At 51.0% G+C, this 22858-nt stretch overlaps 1 protein-coding gene across 4 annotated transcripts in view; it reads left to right on the forward strand.

Moving 5' to 3' along the window:
• The window catches only part of HDLBP (high density lipoprotein binding protein), a 1657332-nt gene that overhangs the window by 1469698 nt on the left and 164776 nt on the right, over window positions 1-22858 (forward strand). For all 4 annotated transcript variants that reach the window (XM_078665718.1, XM_078665720.1, XM_078665719.1 and 1 more), the window contains exons 25-26: window positions 11132-11311; window positions 11997-12113. In XM_078665718.1, the coding sequence (XP_078521844.1) occupies window positions 11132-11311; window positions 11997-12113 (297 nt within the window). The remainder of the gene's footprint in view (window positions 1-11131; window positions 11312-11996; window positions 12114-22858) is intronic.

Here is a 22858-nt window from a genome sequence, read left to right on the forward strand (position 1 = left end):
CATTCGACTTGCCTCCTGAAGTCTGTGATGTGATTCTGGCAGCCAGGCGTCCCTCCACAAAGTCGGTATACGCCTGCCGGTGGAACAGATTTGTGGCATGGTGCACAGCAAAGGCTGTGGATCCCCTTTCTGCCCCTCTTTCCGAGGTTCTCCTCTTCCTTCTTTCTCTTGCCCAGCAGGGCTCTGCTCTGGGCACTATCAAGGGCTACCTTTCTGCCCTTTCCGCCTTCTTAAGGCTTCCTGATCAGCCATCCTTATTCAAGTCCCGTATTGTACTGAGATTCTTGAAAGGCATCACGCACATGTATCCACCTGTTCCGTTCGTGATGCCTCAGTGGGACTTGAACCTGGTTCTGACATTCTTGATGTGTGCTCCCTTTGAGCCGCTTCATTCCTGTCCTCTCCGTCTTCTCACTTTAAAGACGGCCTTCCTGGTTGCCATCACCTCTGCCAGGAGAGTGAGTGAGCTCCAGGCTCTTTCTGTTAAACCTCCTTTCTTGTCCGTTCATCCTGACAAGGTGGTTCTTAGAACTAGACCTTCTTTCCTGCCCAAAGTAGTTTCTGCTTTTCACATCGGGCAGTCCATCACCTTACCCTCCTTCTTCCCGCCTCCGCATCCTTCAAAAGATGATCCATCGTCCATCGTCTGGACCCAAAACGTGCGCTTTCATTTTATATGGATAGCACACGCCAGTTCCGGGTGGATGACCAACTGTTTGTTGGCTACGTGGGTGAGAAGAAGGGAAGGGCGGTACAGAAACGAACCATCTCTCGGTGGGTCGTCCTGTGCATCAAAGCATGCTACTCTTTGGCTCGGAAGGAGCCTCCTGTTGGGCTGAGGGCCCATTCCACTCGGGCCACGGCGGCTACTACTGCCCTGGGCCGGGGAGTCCCTTTGCAGGACATTTGCCAGGCGGCTACGTGGGCCTCGCTGCACACCTTTGAGAGGCATTACTGCCTGGACAGTCAAGTCCGGAGGGACGGCTTCTTTGGCCGTTCGGTCCTCCAGGATTTTCTGGTGTAGGATTGTATTGGTTCGCAGACCCACCACCGGGGTTGGTATTGCTGGGGTATCTATTCTAAGGTAAGGAATCTAATACTAACCTGTTTCTTTCAGATGAACAAGTTACTTACCTTCGGTAACGATATATCTGTAAGAAACAGTAGTTAGTATTAGATTCCTTACCGCCCCACCCATCCTCCCCGTTCTGCGAACTGATATCTAGGGTTAAGGACATCCCTTTCAGGGCCCTAGTTTCATATGGCACCAGTGTTAGTTCTCACTTGGCTCTGCGTGTTCTGGCGCGGAAAAGCTGTGTGCAAAGAACTGACGTCAGCGCGCGGAGGCGGCGTCTATATACTCCAGCGACGTCATCACGGCGCACGACGCCGACGACGCGGAGCCGCAGGGGACGCCTGCAGACGACGCCTACCGACGCGCAGGGGTACTGCTACGCAAAAGTTTCCGGATCCAGACTGACGCCTGGGGATATTCTAAGGTAAGGAATCTAATACTAACTACTGTTTCTTACAGATATATCGTTACCGAAGGTAAGTAACTTGTTCTTCTCACCTTGGCTTTCAAGCTGCCTGGTTGGGCAGTCCCATGCTCATTTTAGCTACGCCACCTTGTTGTCTCTGTGGCTGTCTGCTCTGTGCTTCTCTTGGTTGTGGCCAGCATCAGCGTGCTTCAGAGTGATCCTGTCAGCCCCTGTCGCCCCTTTGGTGACTAGGTGTGCACTTGGCGTGTCCTTTGTTCCCACCTGTACTTCTAAGGTATTGCTCAGTTCCTGCCTCTTGGCCTTCGTCTCCTGGATGTGGCCTCTCTGGCCTCCCTTGCATGGGCTAGATTGGTAGGCTCCGGCTACCTCTCCATGTTATCCTCTAGCTTAGTTGGTGTCTACTTAGTGCACCATTGGGCTGGGAGTAGTCCTTCTTCCTCCTTCGTTCAGGACACTCACTTCTGTCTTAGGATGTGGCTAGTGCCGATTGTAGGAAGGTGGATATCGGACTATGGTTACCCCCAACTTTATGCCTGGTGTTTTGCTGTTTTTTTTTACTTAGTTGGCCTGGGATCCTGCTATTCAGGACCCCAGGCTTCCTGCTCTCTCTCTAAATTGACAAGCATGTACCTTAGGTGCATTTACCAATTGGTACTGGGCCACCTTATCAGTCCCTGTACAGTATACCTTGGGTATCCAGGGCATAGGTGTACCCAGGGGCTGCAGCATGTATTATGCCACCCCTGGCTGGCCACCCAAATCTGACACAACTGGCTGCACGACAGCTGGGGCAAGGTGGTGTAATCACCCTTTGCTTTAGATATAGTATTCCTATATCTAACCCTAAACTGGACACATATATTCCTATCAGTCACTCCTATGGCAGGCCTTATCAATCCTGAAGGCAGAGTGCTTGGAATTATGTGAGATGGTGCTCTGGCATGAGCTGAGCCCGTTTGCAGCTTGCGGAACCAAGTCCTTATAGCTGTTCCATGATCACGCTATACCATATACTCTTAAGTGCATTATGAACCTCGCGGTCAAATCCTAACTTTGGCATAGCATTATCAAAACATGTCGAGTAAGGTGTCATACGAATTGGAATACTAACCCCTCGCCAATTCTGGCGACGGGGTTAGCATTCCACCCTTCTAGAGGGACACAACATGTATGTAACTATGAACCCCGGTTAAAGTTAACTCAAGCCTCAGCATCACAAAATGGATGCTGCCACCACAGACACAAGTCTGACCTCCTGCTGCTGGGAGTCCTTCCAGCGAGGGAGGCCTGGACAAAAGGGTTTCCTGTCAGGGGCGGTGCCAGCACCATCCCAGACATGATTTTGTGTATCCCAGGTAGGCAGGGCTGAGAGGAAGGTGACTGCAAGTGGCACCCCGGTGCTCACTGTGCATATGCCGGCTCAAACCAGTTCCAGGGGCACACCAGCCCCTGAGCTGGGGAGAACCCGGACAAAGGAGAGGGGTGTAACCACCCCCTTCCTGGTCCCACCCATGGGCAGGACCTAATCGCGTGCCAGCCCCTTTTCTTAGAATAAAGGTAGGAGCGGGCACCCTTCCCAAATTAGATCATCTTGAAACTTGAACTACTTTCCACGAAAGGAACTCTTGTCACTCTTTGAAGACTCTCCCTTGTGGCTAAGGAGTAGCCACCCTGCACCAGCAGGCACCATCCAAGCGCTTGCGATTTGCTGCACGTCCATCCTCCGGATCAAGACTGCCCAGCTCGACGAGACCCGGATTCCCTGCCATCTCTGACCTCTACCTGCATCATCAGCCCAGCTGAGATTCGTGGGTGTGACGAGACCCGTGGGACCGGCTATCTTCAAGACCTGCACGACGCTTAACCAGCACGACCTCCGAGGGACCCTCGAGTGAGTGCACTGGGGTTTGAGAAGCCCCCACCCTAAGCACCTCCAGCACCGAAGTCCAGCCCCCCAGCATCCACGAGGTCTGCGTGGGGCCCTTCTGCTTCTTTGCTGCTTACCACGTTGTCCGGTCACTTGCCCGTCGGCTAATGACCCTCCTGACGACGTACCACGACGTTTTCACTGCTGGTCTAGGCTCCCTAGACTGGCCCTTGCTCCTTGTCCAACAAGAAGTGCCCTGGACCCTCCTGGTCCATTCCAGACGCCATTTTGACTCCACCGCGTGGGCTTGCCTTTGCCAAGGTTTGTTGCTCCAATCTTGGATCCAGCATCGCCGACAGCAGACACCACCATGGGACAGCTCGCACCTCCAGCCTGGACGCCGACAACGCCTCCTGGCCCGTGTGACTGCAGAGTCCAGCGTCACCCACTCACCTGATAGCGGTGACTTCATCCGGTGCCATCCTGGTGCCCACACAATCACTGGCTAGTGATTGAGAACTGAGTCCCCTCTGCTTTCAGGTCGTCTCCTTCACTGATCCAGCCTTGGGTCACACCGAACATCTTCACTGGTTGCCTGCCAGCAACATCTTCTTTCAGGCTCCATAGACTACAACGAGGATTCCCGACGTCATTTGAACCCTATGCAGCCGCAGCCCCTGGGCTAGGTAACCGAGCATTTCGGTGCTCCAGCACAGGTTCACTATCCTAGTGTCCAGATCCTTTTTCGTTTTTAGTCTACCTAGTCGGATTCGTCCGGAAACAGTAACTTTAGAAACTGCTAGCATCCATAGACTTTGTCCCGCATCCCGCGTAAGAGTTCCCACTCTGCACCCGGGTTCCCTAGGCCTCCTGCTCCTAACCTGAGGGTTCAGTAAGGTAGTCCTAGCGGTCCTGAAGCCTCTGGATCGTGTTACTCACCTGCTAGTATTTCGCATTCCACTTTTAGAGTATATGGTTTTTCGTGCCCCTCGGGCATTTGTGTAAATTGTGTAACTTGCAGTATTTTCGTAAGAGTTTTGTATTGTGCTTAGCTCCCTGACTCATAAAGAGCTCAGGGTAGTCCTGTTATAAATAAATATACTTTATTTTCATAACAACTTGTGTGGTGTCCTTTCACTTGGTGTTCAAGGGGTATATGTGATGGTAAAATAGCTGGCTTAACACGCCCTCTAGAGTTTAGCCTAAAGACTGCTCTTGTCCACGCTACTAGGATAGCTGGTCTAATAAGGTTGACTTACAACCAATCATCAATAAGGGTCGTTTGGAATGATACAGAGTGATCACTAGAATAGTGAGCACTATATATCAGGCCAACTTCTCACACCCGCCATCTTGGGAATGGGGGTACCCAGCCAACCAGGGACAGGCTCCTGCCCCCCTACCACTGGAGAGTGGCAGAATAGGGGGTGTACCCACCCCAGGGAAGGGAACAATTGGTCCCTGCCCTTTACCTACCTGAAACACCCCTAAATTTAGTATTTAGGGGCACCCTGAACTTTCATTCCTTAGATGCAGCAACTACAAGAAAAGAGAAGGACAAGAAGGGCAAAGCTAACAAGAGGACAACGCCTACTGACTTGGCCCAACCCTACAGGCCTGTCTTCCCCTTGAACCTGCTCCTGCGAAACCCTGGCGTGTCCAGCAGCCAGAAACCTCACAAACCCCGGAGGACCTGCCTGCCTTCACTTTCAAGACTGTTTCTCCCGTGAACACCGGACCTGACAGGAAACCCTTTGTCCTTGCCTCCTGCGCTGGGAGGACTCCCAGCAGCAGGAGGGCAGACTTGTGTCTCGGTGGCAGCATCCATTTTGTGGAGCTAAGGCTCTGTCTGACTTTAACCGGGGTTACAGGTTACCAACATGTCGTGTCCCTCTAGAAGGGTGGAATGCTAACCCCGTCGCCAGAATTGGCGAGGGGTTAGTATTCCAATTCGTATGACACCTTACTCGACATGTTTTGATAAAGCGATACCAGAGTTGGCATATAACCGCGAGGATTATAATGCACTTAAGAGTATATGGTATGCGATATCAGGGAAACGGCTAAGGGATAGATCCCGTAAGCCGCAGACAGGCTCTGCTCATGCCAGAGCACCATCTCACACGATTCCAAGCACTCTGCCTTCAGGATTGTCAAGGCCTGCCATAGGAGTGACTGATAGGAGATCTGTGTGCCCATTTTAGGGTTAGATATAGGTATACTATATCTAAAGCAAAGGGTGATTACACCACCTTGCCCCAGCTGTCGTGCAGCCAGTTGTGTCAGGTTTGGATGGCCAGCCAGGGGTGGCATAATACATGCTGCAGCCCCTGGTAGGCCCTGGGTACACCTATGCCCTGGGTACCTAAGGTACACTGTACAGGGACTGATAAGGTGACTCAGTATCCAATTAGATATGTACCTAAGGTACATGGAATCCATTTTACAGAGAGAGCAGTAGGCCTGGGGTCCTGAATAGCAGGGCCCCAGGTCAACTAAGTCAGAAAACCAGCAAAACACCAAGCAAAAAGTAGGGGGCAACCATAGTCAGGGATCTACCTTCCTACAGCGGGGACTCGAGGTTGAGCTTCACCTCGCCTCCTCAGCCTTAGGGGTGGAGTTGGCAGAGGTGGGCACACCTCTCTTCCTCACTTGTTATTCCCGCTGGTTCTCCCGCCCAAAGTGTGGGGGGGGGGGTAGAACCAGTGGGGACCAGTTCCTGAAAGCAGCATATAGTCTGGAGAGGCTCAGATGGCCTTTGAAGCCTCTCCTTCGTGAACCCTGCCTATCCTGGGAGAGGAGGCTTGGCACCTCGTCTCAGCATGTGCATTGTTTCAGGCCCCCGAGAGCAGCAAGCTCTCGGCCCAGGAGTCCAGAAACATGTCTAGTGGTGGCAGCCTAGGCAGCCACTCAGTCAGGTCACATGGGGTTGGTCGAGTTTCAGAGGGCATCTCTGAGAATGCCCTCTGTTGTGCATTTTACATTAATCCCACACTGGCATCAGTGAGGGTTTAATGTGCTGAAAAGTTTGATACCAAACTTCAGTCTTCACAGTCTTCAGTGTAGCCATTATGGTGCTCTGGAGTTCGTAATGACAAACACCCAGCACCATATACTCTTAATGGCAGCACTGCGCTTAGTGCCCAGGAATGGACCTGGGTACTGTAGGGGTACAGGGCTCATGCACCTGTATCCTCACCACTAGCATAGGGCACCCAGCTAGAGGGGTGACTGATGTATGCCAGGTTAGTGGTTTGTGGGCAAGGTACACAGGGATGTGTGCCATGTCGACTCTTCATTTTGTTCTGCACCAAGACACTCAGCCTGCAAAGGCAGTGTGTGGGTGTCAGGTTACAGGGCCCCTAAGGGTGGCACAATAAGTGCTGCAGCCCTTAGGGGTCTTCTCTGGGCACCATGCCCTGGGTACCTATGGTCCCATTTACCAGGGGCTGACATGTGGCCAGAGATGCCTATTGGGTTTTAGCTTCAATACAGTTTTAGGGAAGGAACACAGACCCTGGGCACCTGATTGACAGGAGCCCAGGGCACACTCAAAGCACATCAGCAATTCAGCAAAAAGTAGGGGCATACCATGCAAGAAAGATGGCACTTTCTCACACTGGGAACCCAGGGCACACCAAGAAAAAGTCAGTAGTCTGGCAAAAAGTGTTGGGGGGGGGGGGGGGGGGGGGTTACTGCAACATAAACTCACTTTCCTACACCTCACTCTTCTCAACCGGAGCACACAGTGGTGTCCGATGTGTCCCTCCTGGGATGGGGAGAGGCGGAGATCAGAGGCCTCTGGTCTCCCGCGGAGTCCAGGCTCCATATCAACATTCTGGAGATCCGACTTGCACTGAAGGCACTCCTTCCCTCTGTCAAGGGAAGGGTAGTGCAAGTGTTCACGGACAACACCACTGCCATGTGGTATTGCAACAAGCAAGGCAAGGTGGGGTTGTGGACCCTGTCAGGAGGCTCTGTGTCTCTAGCCATGGCTGGAACGTCAAGGCATTTCCTTAACGGTTCAATGCTTAGCAGGTTCCTTTAACGCCAGGGCGGATGAACTCAGCCGCAGGTGCATGATGGATAACGAATGGCGTCTTCACTCGGAGGTGGCGCAAGGTCTCTTTCAACAGTGGGGAGAGCCTTGGTTAGATCTATTCGCCACCGAAGAGAACACGCAATGTCATCTCTTCTGCGTGTTGGAATTTCCATAGCGGGAGTCGCTCGTGACTCTTTTCGTCACAAGTGGAGCTGCGGTCTTTTGTATGCCTTTCCACCTATACCACTTCTACCCAGAGTGCTGAAGATCAGGCGCGACCGGGCCCAAGTTATTCTTGTGGCCCCGGACTGGGCTCGAAATGTTTGATATCCCGAGCTACTCAGTATGAGCATGGATCCCCCGATCCAACTGCCTTTTCGGGAGGATCTTCTGTCACAGCAGAAGGGGACAGTCCTCCACCCGAACCTGTCCAACCTCCACCTACATTCGTGGAGATTGAGCTGCAACAGTTGCTTTCATCATTTGACTTACCTCCTGAAGTCTGTGATATCATTCTGGCAGCCAGGCGTCCCTCCACTAAATCTGTATACGCCTGCAGGTGAAACAAATTTGTGGCATGGTGCACAGCAAAGGCTGTGGATCCCCTTTCTGCCCCTCTTTCACAAGTCCTTTTCTTCAATCTTTCTCTGGCCCAGCAGGGCTCTGCTCTAGGCACTATCAAGGGCTACCTTTCTGTGATTTCAGCCTTTCTCAGGCTCCCTGATCAATCATCTTTTCAAGTCACCTGTTGTAAATAGATTTCTCGAAGGCATTAGACACCTTTTCCCTCCTATTCTGTTTGTTATGCCACATTGGGATTTGAATCTAGTTTTTACTTATTTGATGGGCGCTCCTTTTGAGCCACTTCACAACTGTCCTCTTTGTTTATTGACTTTGAAGACTGCTTTCCTGGTTGCCATCACCTCCGCTAGGCGCGAGTGAGCTCCAGGCTCTTTCCTGTAAGCCTCCCTTTCTGTGTTTTCATCCGGATAAGGTTGCGTTTCGCACTCGTCCTTCCTTCTTGTCAAAGGTTGTCACTGCCTTCCACATCGGGCAAACTATCACCTTGCCCACTTTCTTTCTGCCTCTGCACCCTTCCAGAGAGGAAGAAAGGCTCCACCGTCTGGACCCAAAATGAGTGCTCTCATTCTACCTGAATCGCACACAACAGTTCCGGGTTGATGACCAGCTCTTTGTTGGCTACGTAGGCGCCAAGAAAGGCTGGGCTGTACACAAGAGGACTGTCTCCCGCGGGGTCGTCTTGTGTATCAAGGCCTGTTATTCTCTGGCTAAAAAGGAACCTCCGGTGGGGTTGCGCGCCCATTCTACCAGGGAGACAACAGCTACTACTGTATTGGGACGTGGTGTCCCCCTGCAAGACATCTGTCAGGCAGCCACGTGGGCCTCGCTGCACACTTTTACTAAGCATTATTGCCTTGACAGTCCAGTCTGGAGAGACGGCTCCTTTGGCTGTTCTGTTCTCCGTGACTTTCTGGTGTGATCTTTGTTTGCAGACCCACCACTGGGGTTGGTATTGCTGGGGTATCTATTCTAAGGTAAGGAATCTATCACTAACATGTCTCTTTCAGATGCACAAGTTACTTACTTGGGTAACGATATGTCAGGGCGTGTCTAAGTAGCTCCAACGACGTCATCTCCACGACTACGGCGCCAGCGACGTATGTGAAGCCGCACGACAATGCCTACCTACGTGCAGGGGTACTGCTGACAAAAACTTTCCGGATCCAGTCAGACGCCTGGGGGTAATTAAAGGTAAGGAATCTATCGCGAACTAATGTTTCTTACAGATCTATCATTACCAAAGGTAAGTAACTTGTTCATTTAGGCTACAAGCATCAGCTCGAGACTTGAGGCAGGTCTAGGGTCGCCGGATCTTGGATCCGTATCGCCGGGGAGACCTCCTTGTGATGTTTGACCATTTGAGCTTGGGCTGTGGACCGCGGATGCAGAGTGGTGCGGATTCACGGTGTCCGGCCGGAGCCAGAGTTTGCAGATTAACAAATCCGATGTTTATGGGAGACTGTCTTTGTGGTTGAAGTCAGGCAGGTCCTCCAGTGTTTTCGAGGTTTCTGGCTGCAGGACTCACCGAGATTTCGCAGGAGCAGGTTCGAGATGGAGACAGGCCAAGTCAGTGGGCGTCTTCCTCTTGTTAGCTTCGGCACAGCTGTTCAGTCCTTCTTTTCTTGTAGTTTCTTCTGGTCTGTGGAAGTAAGGTTCAGGGGTGCCCCTAAATACTAGTTTTAAGAGGTTACAGGTAGGTATAAAGGTTGGGACCAATGAATATCTTCCCTGGGGTGGGTACACCCCCTATTATGACACCCTCCAGTAGGAGGGCGGCATAGGCCTGTCCCTGGTTGCCCTAGTCTCTTCCCCCGCCCACCCACCCCCCATTTGCAAGATGGCAGGGACTGAGGGTTGTGCTTCACCTCACCTCCCCCACCTGAGGGGTGGAGTTGGCAGAGGTGGGCACACCTCTTTTCCTTACTTGTTTTTCCTGCCGGTTCTCCCGCCCAAAGTGGGGTCAGAATCAGTGCGGACTAGTCGCTGAAAGCAGCAAGTGGCCAGGGGGAAGCTCAGAAGGCGGAAATCCTTTGAAGCTGCCCCTTCGTGAACCTTGCCCATACTGGGGAATGCGGCTTGGCACCTCGTCCCAGTATGTGCATTGTTTCAGGCCCCGGGGAGCAGCAGGCTCTCGCCCCAGGTGTTCAGAAACATGTCTGGTGGTGGCAGCTGAAAGCAGCCACTCTGCCTGGGCACTAGTGGTAGGTTAATTTTCCTCTGTGTGCATTTTTCATTAAATACCACACTGGCATCAGAGTGGGTTTAATGTGCTGAAAAGTTTGATTCAAAACTTCTCAATTTTCCGTGTAGCCATTATGGTGCTGTGGAGTTCGTAATGACAACTCCCAGCACCATATACTCTAAATGGCAGCACTGCACTTACAATATGTAAGAATGGGTTTAGACTCTGAAGGGGTAAAAGGCTCATGCACCTGTATTCTCACCTCTGGTATAGTGCATCCAGTTACGGGGGGTGACTGATCTGTGCGAGGGCAGTGGGTTGTAGGCATGGCACACAGGGGTGTGCTATGTCGACTCTTCACTTTGTTCTGCACCAAAACACGCAGCCTGCAAAGGCAGTGTGTGAGTGTAATGGTACGGGACCTCTAAGGGTGGCACAATAAGTGTTGCAGCCCTTGGAGGCCTTCTCTGGTCACAGTGCCCTGTGGTACCTGTGGTTCCTTTTCCCAGGGGCAGACCTGTGGCCAGAGATGCCAATTGGGTTGAGGCTTCAATGCAGTTTTAGGGAAAGAACATAGGCCCTGGGTATCTGATTACGTAACATTACAGGTGTATTATTAAAGTGCTCGATTACCCGTAGGTGTCCTGTCGTTTTATCGACTTCAGATGGATGAAAGGCTGAGTGGACCCGCTGGAATTTGAACCTGTGACCATGATGTCGAACACAGGCCCCTGCAGTGGCTCCATAAGTCCATTGAGCCACCAGACCCGGCAGGAGCCCAGGGCACACTCAGTCAAAGTACATCAGCAATTCAGCACAAAGTGGGGGCAACCATGCAGAAAGAGGGCACTTTCTCACAGTATTCTCCTCAGTAGTTTCCTCGTCTACATTGTGTGAACTATCATGTTCTCCATCTCCATTCTTTCAGTAAATCCATATTTTTCTTTCTGTGATAGGACCAGATTACCATCACCGGGTATGAGAGGAACACAGAGGCTGCACGTGAGGCTATCATGAAGTTGGTGGGTAACCTGGAGCAGATGGTGTCTGAAGATATCACATTGGACCACCGCATCCATGCCCGCATTATTGGTGGGCGAGGCAAAGCAGTTCGTAAAATCATGGATGAATTCAAGGTGTGCGCAAGTTTTTGGCGGCAGTGCTTAGAAGATGATGGGCTGATTAGTTATACTTTCTGAAGTTTCCATTCCTCTTAAGTACTTGGCAGATAAAGCACAGGAAGGGTTCACCTTAATGCAGATATGGAAAACTAAGGTTTCAGTTAAGAATTTAAAGTAGGAGAATGTTATTCCCAAATAGGATCATTTAGGAAGGGCTTTTTATTTAGGGAGTAAATATTATGTGTCTCAAAGGGAGTACTTGAAAATATGTTTAACAAGTTGTTAAAGACAGTTTTGTTGCTCTCTCTCATTTTTTATATTAAATAAAAAATATATTTTTATCAATCAAGATCCTCATTAGATCAGACAGACAGTACTTTAGCATCTTTGTAGTGCATCTGTCTTTTGCTATTCTGAGCATTTCATAATTTTGTTTTCTGGTTAAAACTGAGCCTAACTGTTTCCTACATTGTAGTGTCGTGCCATACAATTGAGTGACCAGATTTCAAGATTGTAATTAAGTGTGAATTTATTTGGAGCCTTACAAGTACATTGCTAACAGTATTTTTGTTATGATTTTTACAGTTTAAACTATTCCTCTGCCCTCTCGATTTGCCACCGGTCTTGGTTCCATGGTATTGAGGGTCCTTAGCCTTTTCACTCTACTTGAGTCTTTCATAGCATTTCATTTTGATTATAGGTGGATATTCGCTTCCCGCCAAGTGGAGCTGCAGATCCAGACTGTGTGACAGTGACAGGAATGCCAGAACTGGTGGATGAAGCCATTGACCATTTGCTGAATTTGGAGGAGGAATATGTAAGTACTTTGAGTATAGCCAAGTCCTTTTCCCATGGACATTTGCAAAATATTGGTACATACCCTCTGTGGGTATGTTAGGCTACTCCTAGAAACATTCAAAGGTCCTCAATACTTCTATACTAAAGTTAAATAACCAAGGAATCCCTCTAGACACTTGACTGTCGGAGTAGTAATGGCATGCGGCAAATCTAGTAAGTTGAGTATTTTAGAGACTTTGAATCAGTATGACACTTAACTTCCCCGGTTTGGAAAATTTATAAAATTTCATGATTGAATTATTCTCCATTGTCAGCCAAGACTCCCCAGCATTATACAGCACCCAATTTCAGCCAATCAAGTTCTTGTACCAACACTCTCACTCTCCTTGGAGGCCACTATAGCTGATTTCTGATTGGTACTTCTAACTGCAGATTCCTCACCTTGTGGATACATCCAGGTACCACTCTTCCTCATGTCTTTTGTTGAGCTTTCTTCAGAATATCTACTTTAATGTGTGCAAGGGAATGTGTTCCCTCCAAAAACGACAGTCTTTACAACATCTAGGGATTGTCATAAGCAGACGTTTGCCTACGGTTCTTGCACAACTCTACGTCTTGCAGGGACTGCTCCTGGATGAATCCCAAGGCAATCCAGAATTGCTAAGTTAAGCTCTACCTTGCTGGAAACCACCTAAAGGTACCTAATGACTGTTGCATCTTAAAGTAGAGCATACTCTCTCAAGGTCTGTCCAGAGTAAGATGATCCTCCCTATAGGAAGCTGGCTGTGTATATGATATTGCCACTAGGTGGTAATACCGTGCACATAGTCCAGGGGTTCTCCAGAAGTGTACAGGGCTCAATGTAAAACCCAAATTGCTTCATTAGTGGTAGTTGGGGCGAGCAGCCTTAGGCCTAACACAGAGGAGTGTAAGATATTTATTGCACAACATTGATCAATAATGGACACACGACTCATGAAAGAGCTGTACCTATTTTAAAAAATTATATTTTGTTTGTACTTTATTTTATGACCAAGACCTTCGTATTAAAGTAAGTATGTTTTTAATTAGAAATACTGTACACTTGAAAAAATTGACACTTAATATTTTCAGCACAGTTCAATGTTATCCTATGAGAAAAACAGTTTTGTGGTTAATCAGGTCAGCAGTGGACAAGAGTTGGGTAAGTATCCACTCTGCACCACCAGCGGCACCCCGGTTGCAGAGGTCAAAGTCAGAATTTGGCCCAATAAGTTTCTATGAAGACCAGGGTTCCTTGGAGACACGCTGCTTCCAGGTAAGCTCAACTGTTGCAGCGGCCATGCTTCAGGTGTTAGGACCAGTAAAGGGGTGGGGGGAGGGGGAGGTTGGACACAAACAGCACCAAACATACACCACCAGCTGCACGGGGCAGCCAGATGCAGGGTGCAAACCCAGCGATGGGCACCCAATGCAATCCTTTGGTGTTTCTTCTTTTTGGGAACAGGCTGCAGGTGGTGAACCAGAATGTCCCGGTAGAAAACAGAAGCACATTTAAGTGGGGGGGGGGGGTTGTTAGTTCACAGGTGCACTGCTGGTCGAGCTCCCCAAAGCCTGGGAGCTGCGGGTGCAGGGTGCCTTTAGATGTCAGAAATCATCTTGTCAGTTGTGGGGGCGGGTCTTAGAATTCACTTGGCAGGCGACGTCATGGGGGTCAGGAGGTCAGCCACTTCATTGGGCTGTTGAGCCTCTCAGACTGAGGCCGTGGGCGTCTGGTGCTGAGTGGGCACGAGTCGTGGATCCGCCTGGATCCAGAGTCTTTGGTGTTGGTTTCTCTGGACACGTCTGCTGGAGATTGGAATCTTTGTGGAAGTCAGCAGTCCTCCCAGGGGATTCAGATGTCGCTGGCTGCAAGACAGGTATCTGATAGAGACTACTAGCCGCAGATTCCTTAACGTAGAATTATTCCCAGACGTGAGACTGAATCTGGATTTTGTTTTTGCCACAGCATCCCTGCGCGCCGGGGTGATGGCATCACCCAACTCCGCCCAGGCGTTGTCCGCGTACGTGGCGTCATTGAGGTCACATAAGTCGCACCCCGGCACACCTACATCAGTTTTTTTCCCTTTTCCGCGTGCAACGTGGATCCGGATCGTGCTCCGGGCCTGTTCAGGCCTTTCCCTTTAGCCATTGCGTGTGTGTGGGAACAGTGTGCAAATGCCTTCGGGCTTTAAGGCGTGCATGTCTTGTGGATGCCTGATGTCGGCGACGGATCCTCACCTCATCTGCATGTGGTGCTTGGGGGAGCATCACGACTCCACGGATTGTGAGGCTTGCCAGCAGATGAAATCAAAGTCCCAGCGGGAGCACCGGATAAAACTTCTCTGGGCTCGCATGTCCAGGTCGGCATCGTCACCTCGACCGGCCCCTGCAGAGGGTTTTTGGAACCGCAGCCTCCGTCGTAGTTATAGTCCTTCTCCCGGGCCGCAAGAGCATCGCTCACCTGTCGGTTAGTGTCCCAGTTTGTCCCCAAGGGTTGGTTCCCGGCCTGTTGGGGTCGTGGGCTCTCTGCAGATGATGCAGCCACGCGTGTCATCCCCTATCCGCTATTTCCCGTTGTGGGGGGCGACTAGAGCCCAGCTGGAGAAATATGCTTCGCTGGCCTCCTCTTTGCTCTCATGGGGCGTCAGCGGATCCCTTAGAGTGCAGGCCCACCGCGGCGGCTTCGGCGCCGACTGGTTCGGATCCAGGTTCGGAGGATGTGGTGCCGTTGGGGTGCAGACCTTCGGGGGTCCCTCCTTCGGACCACAGCGCCTCTGCTTCACCCCAAACTCCTGCAGAAGTCCCTGTGGTGTCATGGGAGGTCTCCGGGGCTCGGGACGCATCCCCGAGCCCCTCTCGGTCCTCTAGACAGCCGGCAATCTTGTCTGAGGCCGAGGTGACGCTGCTATGGCGCCGGCGGCTGCTGGCCCTGGCGGCACTACAGGGGTCGGCGGAGGGCTCCTCTCGTCCCGGCTGGCGAGGGACACCTCGTCCCGCTTATCCCACCACCCAGGCGGCTGCCTCGTCAGAGGTCAGGTTGGCGCTGTTCCTTCGCCTCCCCGGCTCCGGCCCAGCCCCGATCAACTGTGGCGGAGGCCAGCCTGGCGTCTCCCCTGGCTGGGCCGAAGCCGGGTCGTTGACTCATCTTCGGGCGCCTCCTCTTCTCGAGAGGTTCGGCGCTTGCTGGTATAGTTCTCGCCGGAGACTGGCCGCTGCGTTGTGGCTTTTTCCCCGACGTAGTCTATGGCTCCTCGCCGTCTCCACAGCCGCAGTCTTTGTCGGAGGAGCCGCAGGTCCCCCACTCCTCGGTCACTCTTCCCCCTTTCCGGACCTGGCCCTTTCTCCCTTCGGTTGGCCTGGGGGGGACAGCCGCTTTAGCTTGCAGCTGTCGCCGACCAGGGAGCTGCTCTCCCCTCCGCGGGGCCCAACGGAGGCAGGTCCGGCCTTCGCTTGCGCGGTTTCCACGGCTGTGGTAATTTTGCACATGGGTGATCCAGCTGCCCGTTTCCCCGTGGAACATCTTCTGGAGGTTCTCCATCAGGGCTCTGGTGGTAGGGAGCTGCTGCTTCCCTTCGAGGGTTCGCTCCATTCTTCTCTTTTGGGGACTTGGGTTCGTCCCGCCACGGGGGACCCGGTGCCTCAATACCTTCTGGCTGCCACCTTCCGGTGCCGCGTAATCTGGTGTGCCTTTACCTACACCCCTCTGCCAGGGGCCCTCTTTTGCAGAATGCCTTTCCCTCCCTCCGTGCCGCCGCTGTTGTCTCCCCTGTCACGGGAGGCCCGCTTGCTGGACTCTTGGGGGCGCAATATGTTTGCCTCGACCAGCTCTGCGGGCCCTTAACACTCTGTGTTCTGGCTAGGGCAGCTTCTTGCTTGTGGGACTCGGCAGAGTCCCTTGTGTCTGCCGCTTCTCAGGAAGGTGCTTGTGTTGATTTGAGGCACCATGCGTTAGACGTCTGGGAACTGGAGGCGTTTATTCTTCGCTCCGCTCTGGACATCTCGGAGGTGCTTGGTCGTGCCATGGCCTCCTCAGTTGCACTTCACCGCCGTGCCTGGCTTCGGGTGTTGGAAAGTGGGTTATTGGTAGGGGCAAATGTAGGCCTCCACTGGCAATAAGGCCACTAACACATGATAGGACCCAGCATAGGTCTTAGAAAATTATACCTATGCTCAACCCTTGGTAACGTGGCTGCGAGCAGACAGGCTTAACTTCAAAGACAGGTATGTAAAGCATATAAAAACCTCATTTCAGTAAATAATTAAGACACAACACAAAATAAAAATCCCACACCAATTTATAAAAATAGGTAATAGTTTTATCTTTTAAATGACACCAAAACGAAAAAAAATCCACTGTAGGGAACCAGAGATATGATTTTTTAAAGATTAGTCACTTTCTAGTGCTTAGAAACCAACAGTGCCCCTTGTAGTCATATAGTTTTCTCTGTCAGGGACACACCTTTATAAATTGTTCTGAAGAATTTTCTCACCAGTGTGGTGGGTCGCCTTCTTCAGCAAGCGGGGTCCCGTTAGAACACCTACCTGGAGTTCTGCTTGCAGGTCCCAAAGTATCCAACACACAATCCAAGGTTCTGGAATGTCCAAGAAGGTCCTTGAAAGTGTGACACTTCAATTCCTCAACACACTTGGACAAAACCCTTACAAATCCACTGGTACTCCAGGCTTTAAATTGTTTGTGGGACTGTCCATGTGAGCTCTGTTAACCTGTAGCTTGCAGGAAGTTCAACTTTCGAGTCCTTTGGGAGCAAGGTAATCCACAGGGCTGCAGTTTCACTTGGTGCAGTCTTCAGAGGTCAGGCCTTAGAGGTCCTTGCACAGCAAAATCTTTTCAACAGGGTACTTCTTGCTTCAGTAAGTTTCAAGCAGCAGGTCTGGAGGGCTCTGCCCCTCTCAGATACTTATTCAAAATTATCTGGTTCAAGCCCCAGGTCACTTCTGACCAATGAGAGCAGGACAACTCCTCATAGTTATGACCACATCCTGTAGAGTGTGGCATTAGTTTGTCCCAGAGTGCATCGTTTTTCCAAATCCATAATGGCTGATTTTCCAGCAAGGAGGTAAGAACTGGCTAAACCCACCCTCTGGGATGGCTTATTTCCACGGACTCTCCCCCTACCCAATTCTTCTAGCATCAAAGTCGAATTTGAGCATACCATGTGGGGAGTGAAGTGTAAAATGTTACTTTACCCAGGCATATAAACTCATTTTATAAGGGCGTACCTTATAGATAACTGACCCCCCACCCCTGGGATACCTAGGGGTGACCCTGGGGGTCCCTAATATGCAAAAACATTGTAGGGATTTTCATTTCTAAGGGCCCCTACCCCCAAAGTAGCGTTTGGGCACAATTTAAGGTTGAAAAGCTGTCCTGGCAACCAGTGCTGCTTAGAAACTGACTTCAGGCTACAGCACTGCACACATGCTGGTGCAGAAAATCTGCTGGCCTCTAAACTGCCATGCCCCAGGATACTGGAGACTTCTAGGAAGTTTCAATCCCCTGCCCTATTACATTCTAGGGGCTTATGGGGTAGGTAATGCCAATTACAGGGGTACCCAACCAAACCATAGTGTACCCTAGTGTATGTTGGGTGTCTTAACTGTATTCTAATGTGTTCCTTTTAGCTTGGCAATGGCCCTGGGCCTGTTTAAACAGAGCCCAGGGTCAGTCAGAGTCAGTTACCACCAGTTCCAGTCAGCAAAAAGTTGGGGGGTGCCCAGGGCACAGGATGACTTTGCAACATTGGGACAGTGTGTTCCCAGAGACCGTTTGGGAACGGCTGGTGGACCTTCCTTTCGATGGTGCTCCTCCTCCGTGACCTGCGAGTTGATCTGGGTTTTGGGAGACATTCTTCCATTGGGGCGGCTCGCCCCAGTTGTATAGTCTGTTTGATTTGTGTGCATTAAAGTCCTCCTTGTTGGGCCTGTAGTTCTTTTGGCTGCTGGCCGACCCTTCTTGAATGTATGTTTTTGCTTTGGGTTTTCTGACCCTTGCTGGCCCTGAGACTAGGCCTTTTGGTTCTTTCCTCTTGGCTGCTTGACAAGCCTTTTGTGGGGTTTTGCCGCAGGTCTTTTCGGTTGTCCTCTGCTGCGGAAGTTTCTTCCTAAGAGGGTTCCCATGTCTTGGGACGTAACATGCCCGATGTGGGGTTGTGGTAGCTGTTATATATCTTTATCAGATGCAGAGGAGCTGGGGTCGCGTTTGGGCTTCTGCTCTACATGGCATTCCGGGGATATTGCAGGTGCAATCCTCTTGCTGAAGGCTTGGCATGACTTGAGTCGCGCCTGGGGTGTTTTTCTCCGGGGTCCCTGCGCTGTTAGCCTGGTTTGGCCTACTGTCTGCGGCCTGGCTGTTTGGTTCAACTTCTTTTTGGGCCGTGTATGCGGACTCCTCCCTGGGACGTGTGGGGCTCTTCTATGCCTTCCTACTCTGTCTTCGGCTGGCGCCTGGCTTGCCCTGAGATGCACCGTTCCGTGGTATTGTCTGGGTCTGGCAGTGCATGCCTGTGGCCACCTACTGTTTTTATGCTCCATTGAGCCTTGTGGCATTTTGGCAGGGCAGTCCTCCTTGCCTTGTCTGCTTCTCCATTGGGTCCTGCCTTCGGTTCTGCCTCTTCTCCCTAGGGATTGTACAGGTTCTTGAGTTCCTTGTCCCTCTTTGGGCGCAGTCTGTCCCTGTGGGATGTTGGGCGGTTCTCTCTGAGTGACCCTGGGCTACCCTTTCTGCTTTCGCCTTGTTGTTGGAGGCGCTGTTCTGTCTGGCCTGATGCCTTCTGGCTGTGTTAGGCTAGGCTATCCTCCTCACTGGGCGTGTTCCCTGTGGGGGGTCTTGCCTTTGCTCTACCTTTTTTCTTGGAGTCTCTAGGTTTCTCTTCTTCCTAGGTGCTCCTCTTCATTGTTGGGGCCTTGGGGCTCCTGGTGGAGATTCTCGATACCTTGAATGGGTGTGGGGCGCTTTGGCCTCCTTTAGCCTTGCCCTCGTTTCCCCTGCTGTTTAACGGCGGGCTGCCTCTCTTCTTATCTCCCGCGTCCCCTCTCGGGTGGGGGTGTTCTAGATGCAGGGGTCCCCCTTGCCTGGGGGGACAGGGTTCTTTTCCCTGTCCGTTGGCCTCGTCCCCTGTGGGACTCTGTTATGTCCAAGCTGATGGGGTCCTCTCGCAGACCCTCCTCCCCCTTGGGTATGGCTAGGATATCTCTTCTACGTTAAGGAATCTGCGTTTAGTAGTCTCTATCAGATGTACGAGTTACTTTCCTTCGGTAACAATGTATCTGGTAGAGACTATGCTAGCCGCAGATTCCTTCACGGCACTGTACTTCCTCCCTGTTCTGCCAGGACCTTTGGCTTGGTCTACTGCACTCGCCACCCTGTGGGTGGCTATGTCTTCTGTGAGTGCTTTCTGTTTGAGGCATGTGGGCTGCTGAATTCATATCTGTGCATAGATCGCCGCCTAGTGTTGGGTCCGGATGATTGCACATTGTTGTCCTGGAAGAGTCTTCGAAGTATCACGAGATAGGTGGCTCCTCCCCTGGACTACAGTGCGCATGGGCATCCTCTCCACCCTCAGATTGTTATTTTCTGCCATTGGGTTCAGATGTACTTTCCTTTACTCTAAGTTCGGAATCTAAAATAAACTTACTAAAGGCCAAAAGGCCTTCGGTCTCGTCGGTATTGTTTCGAATCGGTGCAGAATCGGACTGCGGGCCTTCTCGACGCCAAAGGGACCAGTCGATGGAACGAAGTCCATTCAAAAGATGCCCTCTTTGTAATTCAAAATACCCACATATAGATAAACACCCCGTATGTAACAAGTGTTTATCTCCAGAACAAAATGAATCAGACTGCCTAGCCTGTGCCCAATTTCGATCAAAAAAGGCACTTCGGACTCGACGGGCCGCTAGGCTAACCATGCAGAAACCAGCGCCGGAGCCGGAAAATATCTTCGACGATGAAGACTATCTCGTCGAAGCCGAAGAATCAGATCAACAGTCGGATAAAGATTCGGAGCATGACTCCAACTACTATGTCGACGAAGAAGACATCGTCGTGGTAGGAGACGACGAACAAGGGATCGGAGCCGTCGAAGACGACTCCAGTGATGAAATGGGGCCAACCGTGAGTACGACACCCCAAACATACACTTCTATGGTTCCACAGGCTCAGGTCGAGGCATCACCAGAAGGCCTTAGCCAAGATCTCGAAACCCATTCTATAGCCCCGCGACACAGCTCGGCTAAGAATATTAGAAAAGAGCCATCTGATCAACGTACTCAGAAATTGGTGATATCGAAACCGAAAGTTATGGAACCAAAAACTAAACCGAATCTGATCGACTACACGGTCTTCGGACCAAACTACGTCGATCCGTCTGAGTCGATCCCAAAGAAGATCGTCGACAATACGGTCTTTGGACCAAACTATGTCAATCCATCGGAGTCGAACACAAGGGTCGTTAAGCCGAGGGCCAGCGCACCTATATCCACTCCAAAACAAAGGGCCGTCGAACCGACAAGATCGGCGCCGACAACACAAAAAAGGGACTCGATCCGAAGAAGGTTGTTGAACCCAAACAGAGAGTCGAAAAACCAATGGCTGTGCAACCAAAGACAATCAAGCCGAAGAAAATTGACCCGAAGAAGGCCATCGAGCCAAGACCAAAAAGCATCGGTCCGAAACCACAGGTTACGAAAACGCAACAAGGTCAGAAAGGTTCTATCGACTCGACAAAAAACGTCGAAACGGTAAAAACTTCTGCTCCGAAGAAACAGGCACAACCTAAAAAGACTGTTGTAACACAGAGGGAGCTCGGACCAATCAAGTTTGGCCTACCAACTTCCTCTAAAACAAAGGCGGTCGACCCAAAAAACGGTATCGAACCGAAACAAACGAAACCAAGGACATTGGCAAAAACACCCAGAACTGCTGAGCAGGAGATCTTCTATCCAGACCCCTCATCAGAAGAACAGTCCAAACTTTACATTGACCCTAATTCTGGCAAAGTCACACTCTACAAAAGAAAAATCAGACCAGAAACTGATAAACAGTATTATGTCATCCCACTCAAAAAGAAAAGGGACTGTTCTACTTCACCTATTCTATTTGAGCCTATTAAACAAACTAGGCCTGAGCAATACACATATACACCCACACACTCAGATGAAGAGGTGGATGATGAATATAATGAGGAATACAATTACACAGTAGACACTGACCAGGACAATAAAGGTCAACCATGGGTTTATCCAGTACATCCTGGTGACTCTCAACCCATTCCAGATACACCTGCATACCCTGCTAGGAAGACTTTCTCTTTGACACCTTTGCCACATCAGAAAGATCTGTCAAAACACTACCTATGTTAAAAGGGGTGCTTAAACATGCAGGTGACCTATTTAAGGAAACAACTAGGGCACGGGTCTTGCCCCCAAAATAGAGAGAAAATCCAGGCCAGCACCAGTAGACCTCACATATATTATGGGACAACTGCCTTTGGATTCTTTAGTGGTATCTGTAGGAAGGTAGATCCCTGACTATGGTTGCCCCCAACTTTTTGCCTGGTGTTTTGCTGGTTTTCTGACTTAGTTGACCTGGGGCCCTGCCATTCAGGACCCCAGGCCCACTGCTCTCTCTGTAAAATGGATTCCATGTACCCTAGGTACATACCTAATTGGATACTGAGTCACCTTATCAGCCCCTGTACAGCGTACCTTAGGTACCCAGGGCATAGGTGCACCCAGGGCCTACCAGGGGCTGAAGCATGTATTGTGCCACCCCTGGCTGGCCATCCAAGACTGACACAACTGGCTGCTTGACAGCTGGGGCAAGGTGGTGTAATCACCCTTTGCTTTAGATATAGTATTCCTATATCTAACCCTAAAATGGACACATATATTCCTATCAGTCACTGCTATGGCAGGCCTTAACAATCCTGAAGGCAGAGTGCTTGGAATAATGTGAAATGGTGCTCTGGCATGAGCTGAGCCCGTTTGCAGCTTGCGGAACCAAGTCCTAATAGCTGTTCCATGATAACCCTATACCATATACTCTTAAGTGCATTATGTACCTCGCGGTCAAATGCTAACTTTGGTATAACATTATCAAAACATGTCGAGTAAGGTGTCATACGAATTGGAATACTAACCCCTCGCCAATTCTAGCGACGGGGTTAGCATTCCACCCTTCTAGAGGGACACGACATGTTGGTAACCTGTAACCCCGGTTAAAGTCAGACATAGCCTCAGCTCCACAAGATGGATGCTGCCACCGAGACACAAGTCTGCCCTCCTGCTGCTGGGAGTCCTCCCAGCGCGGGAGGCAAGGACAAAGGGTTTCCTGCCAGGGGCGGTGCCAGCACCGTCCCAGACAGGATTTTGTGTATTCTAGGTAGGCAGGGCTTTAGAGGAAGGTGACTGCAAGTGGCACCCCGGTGCTCACTGTGCATATGCCGGCTAGAACCAGTTCCAGGGGCACACCAGCCCCTGAGCTGGGGAAAGCCCGGCAGGGGAGAGGGGTGTAACCACCCCCCTTCCTAGTCCCACCCATAGGGCCGGACTTAGTCGCGTGCCAGCCCCCTTTTGCAGGATAAAGGTAGGAGCAGGCCCCCTTCCAAATTAGATCAATCTTTGAATCCTGAACCGACTTTCTACGAGAGGAACTCAAGACTCTTCCTAAGATTTCTCCCTTGTGACTAAGGAGTAGTCACCCTGCAGCAGCAGGCACCAACCAAG

This window comes from Lissotriton helveticus, chromosome 11 (assembly GCF_964261635.1).
Source record: "Lissotriton helveticus chromosome 11, aLisHel1.1, whole genome shotgun sequence".
NCBI lineage: Eukaryota > Metazoa > Chordata > Amphibia > Caudata > Salamandridae > Lissotriton > Lissotriton helveticus.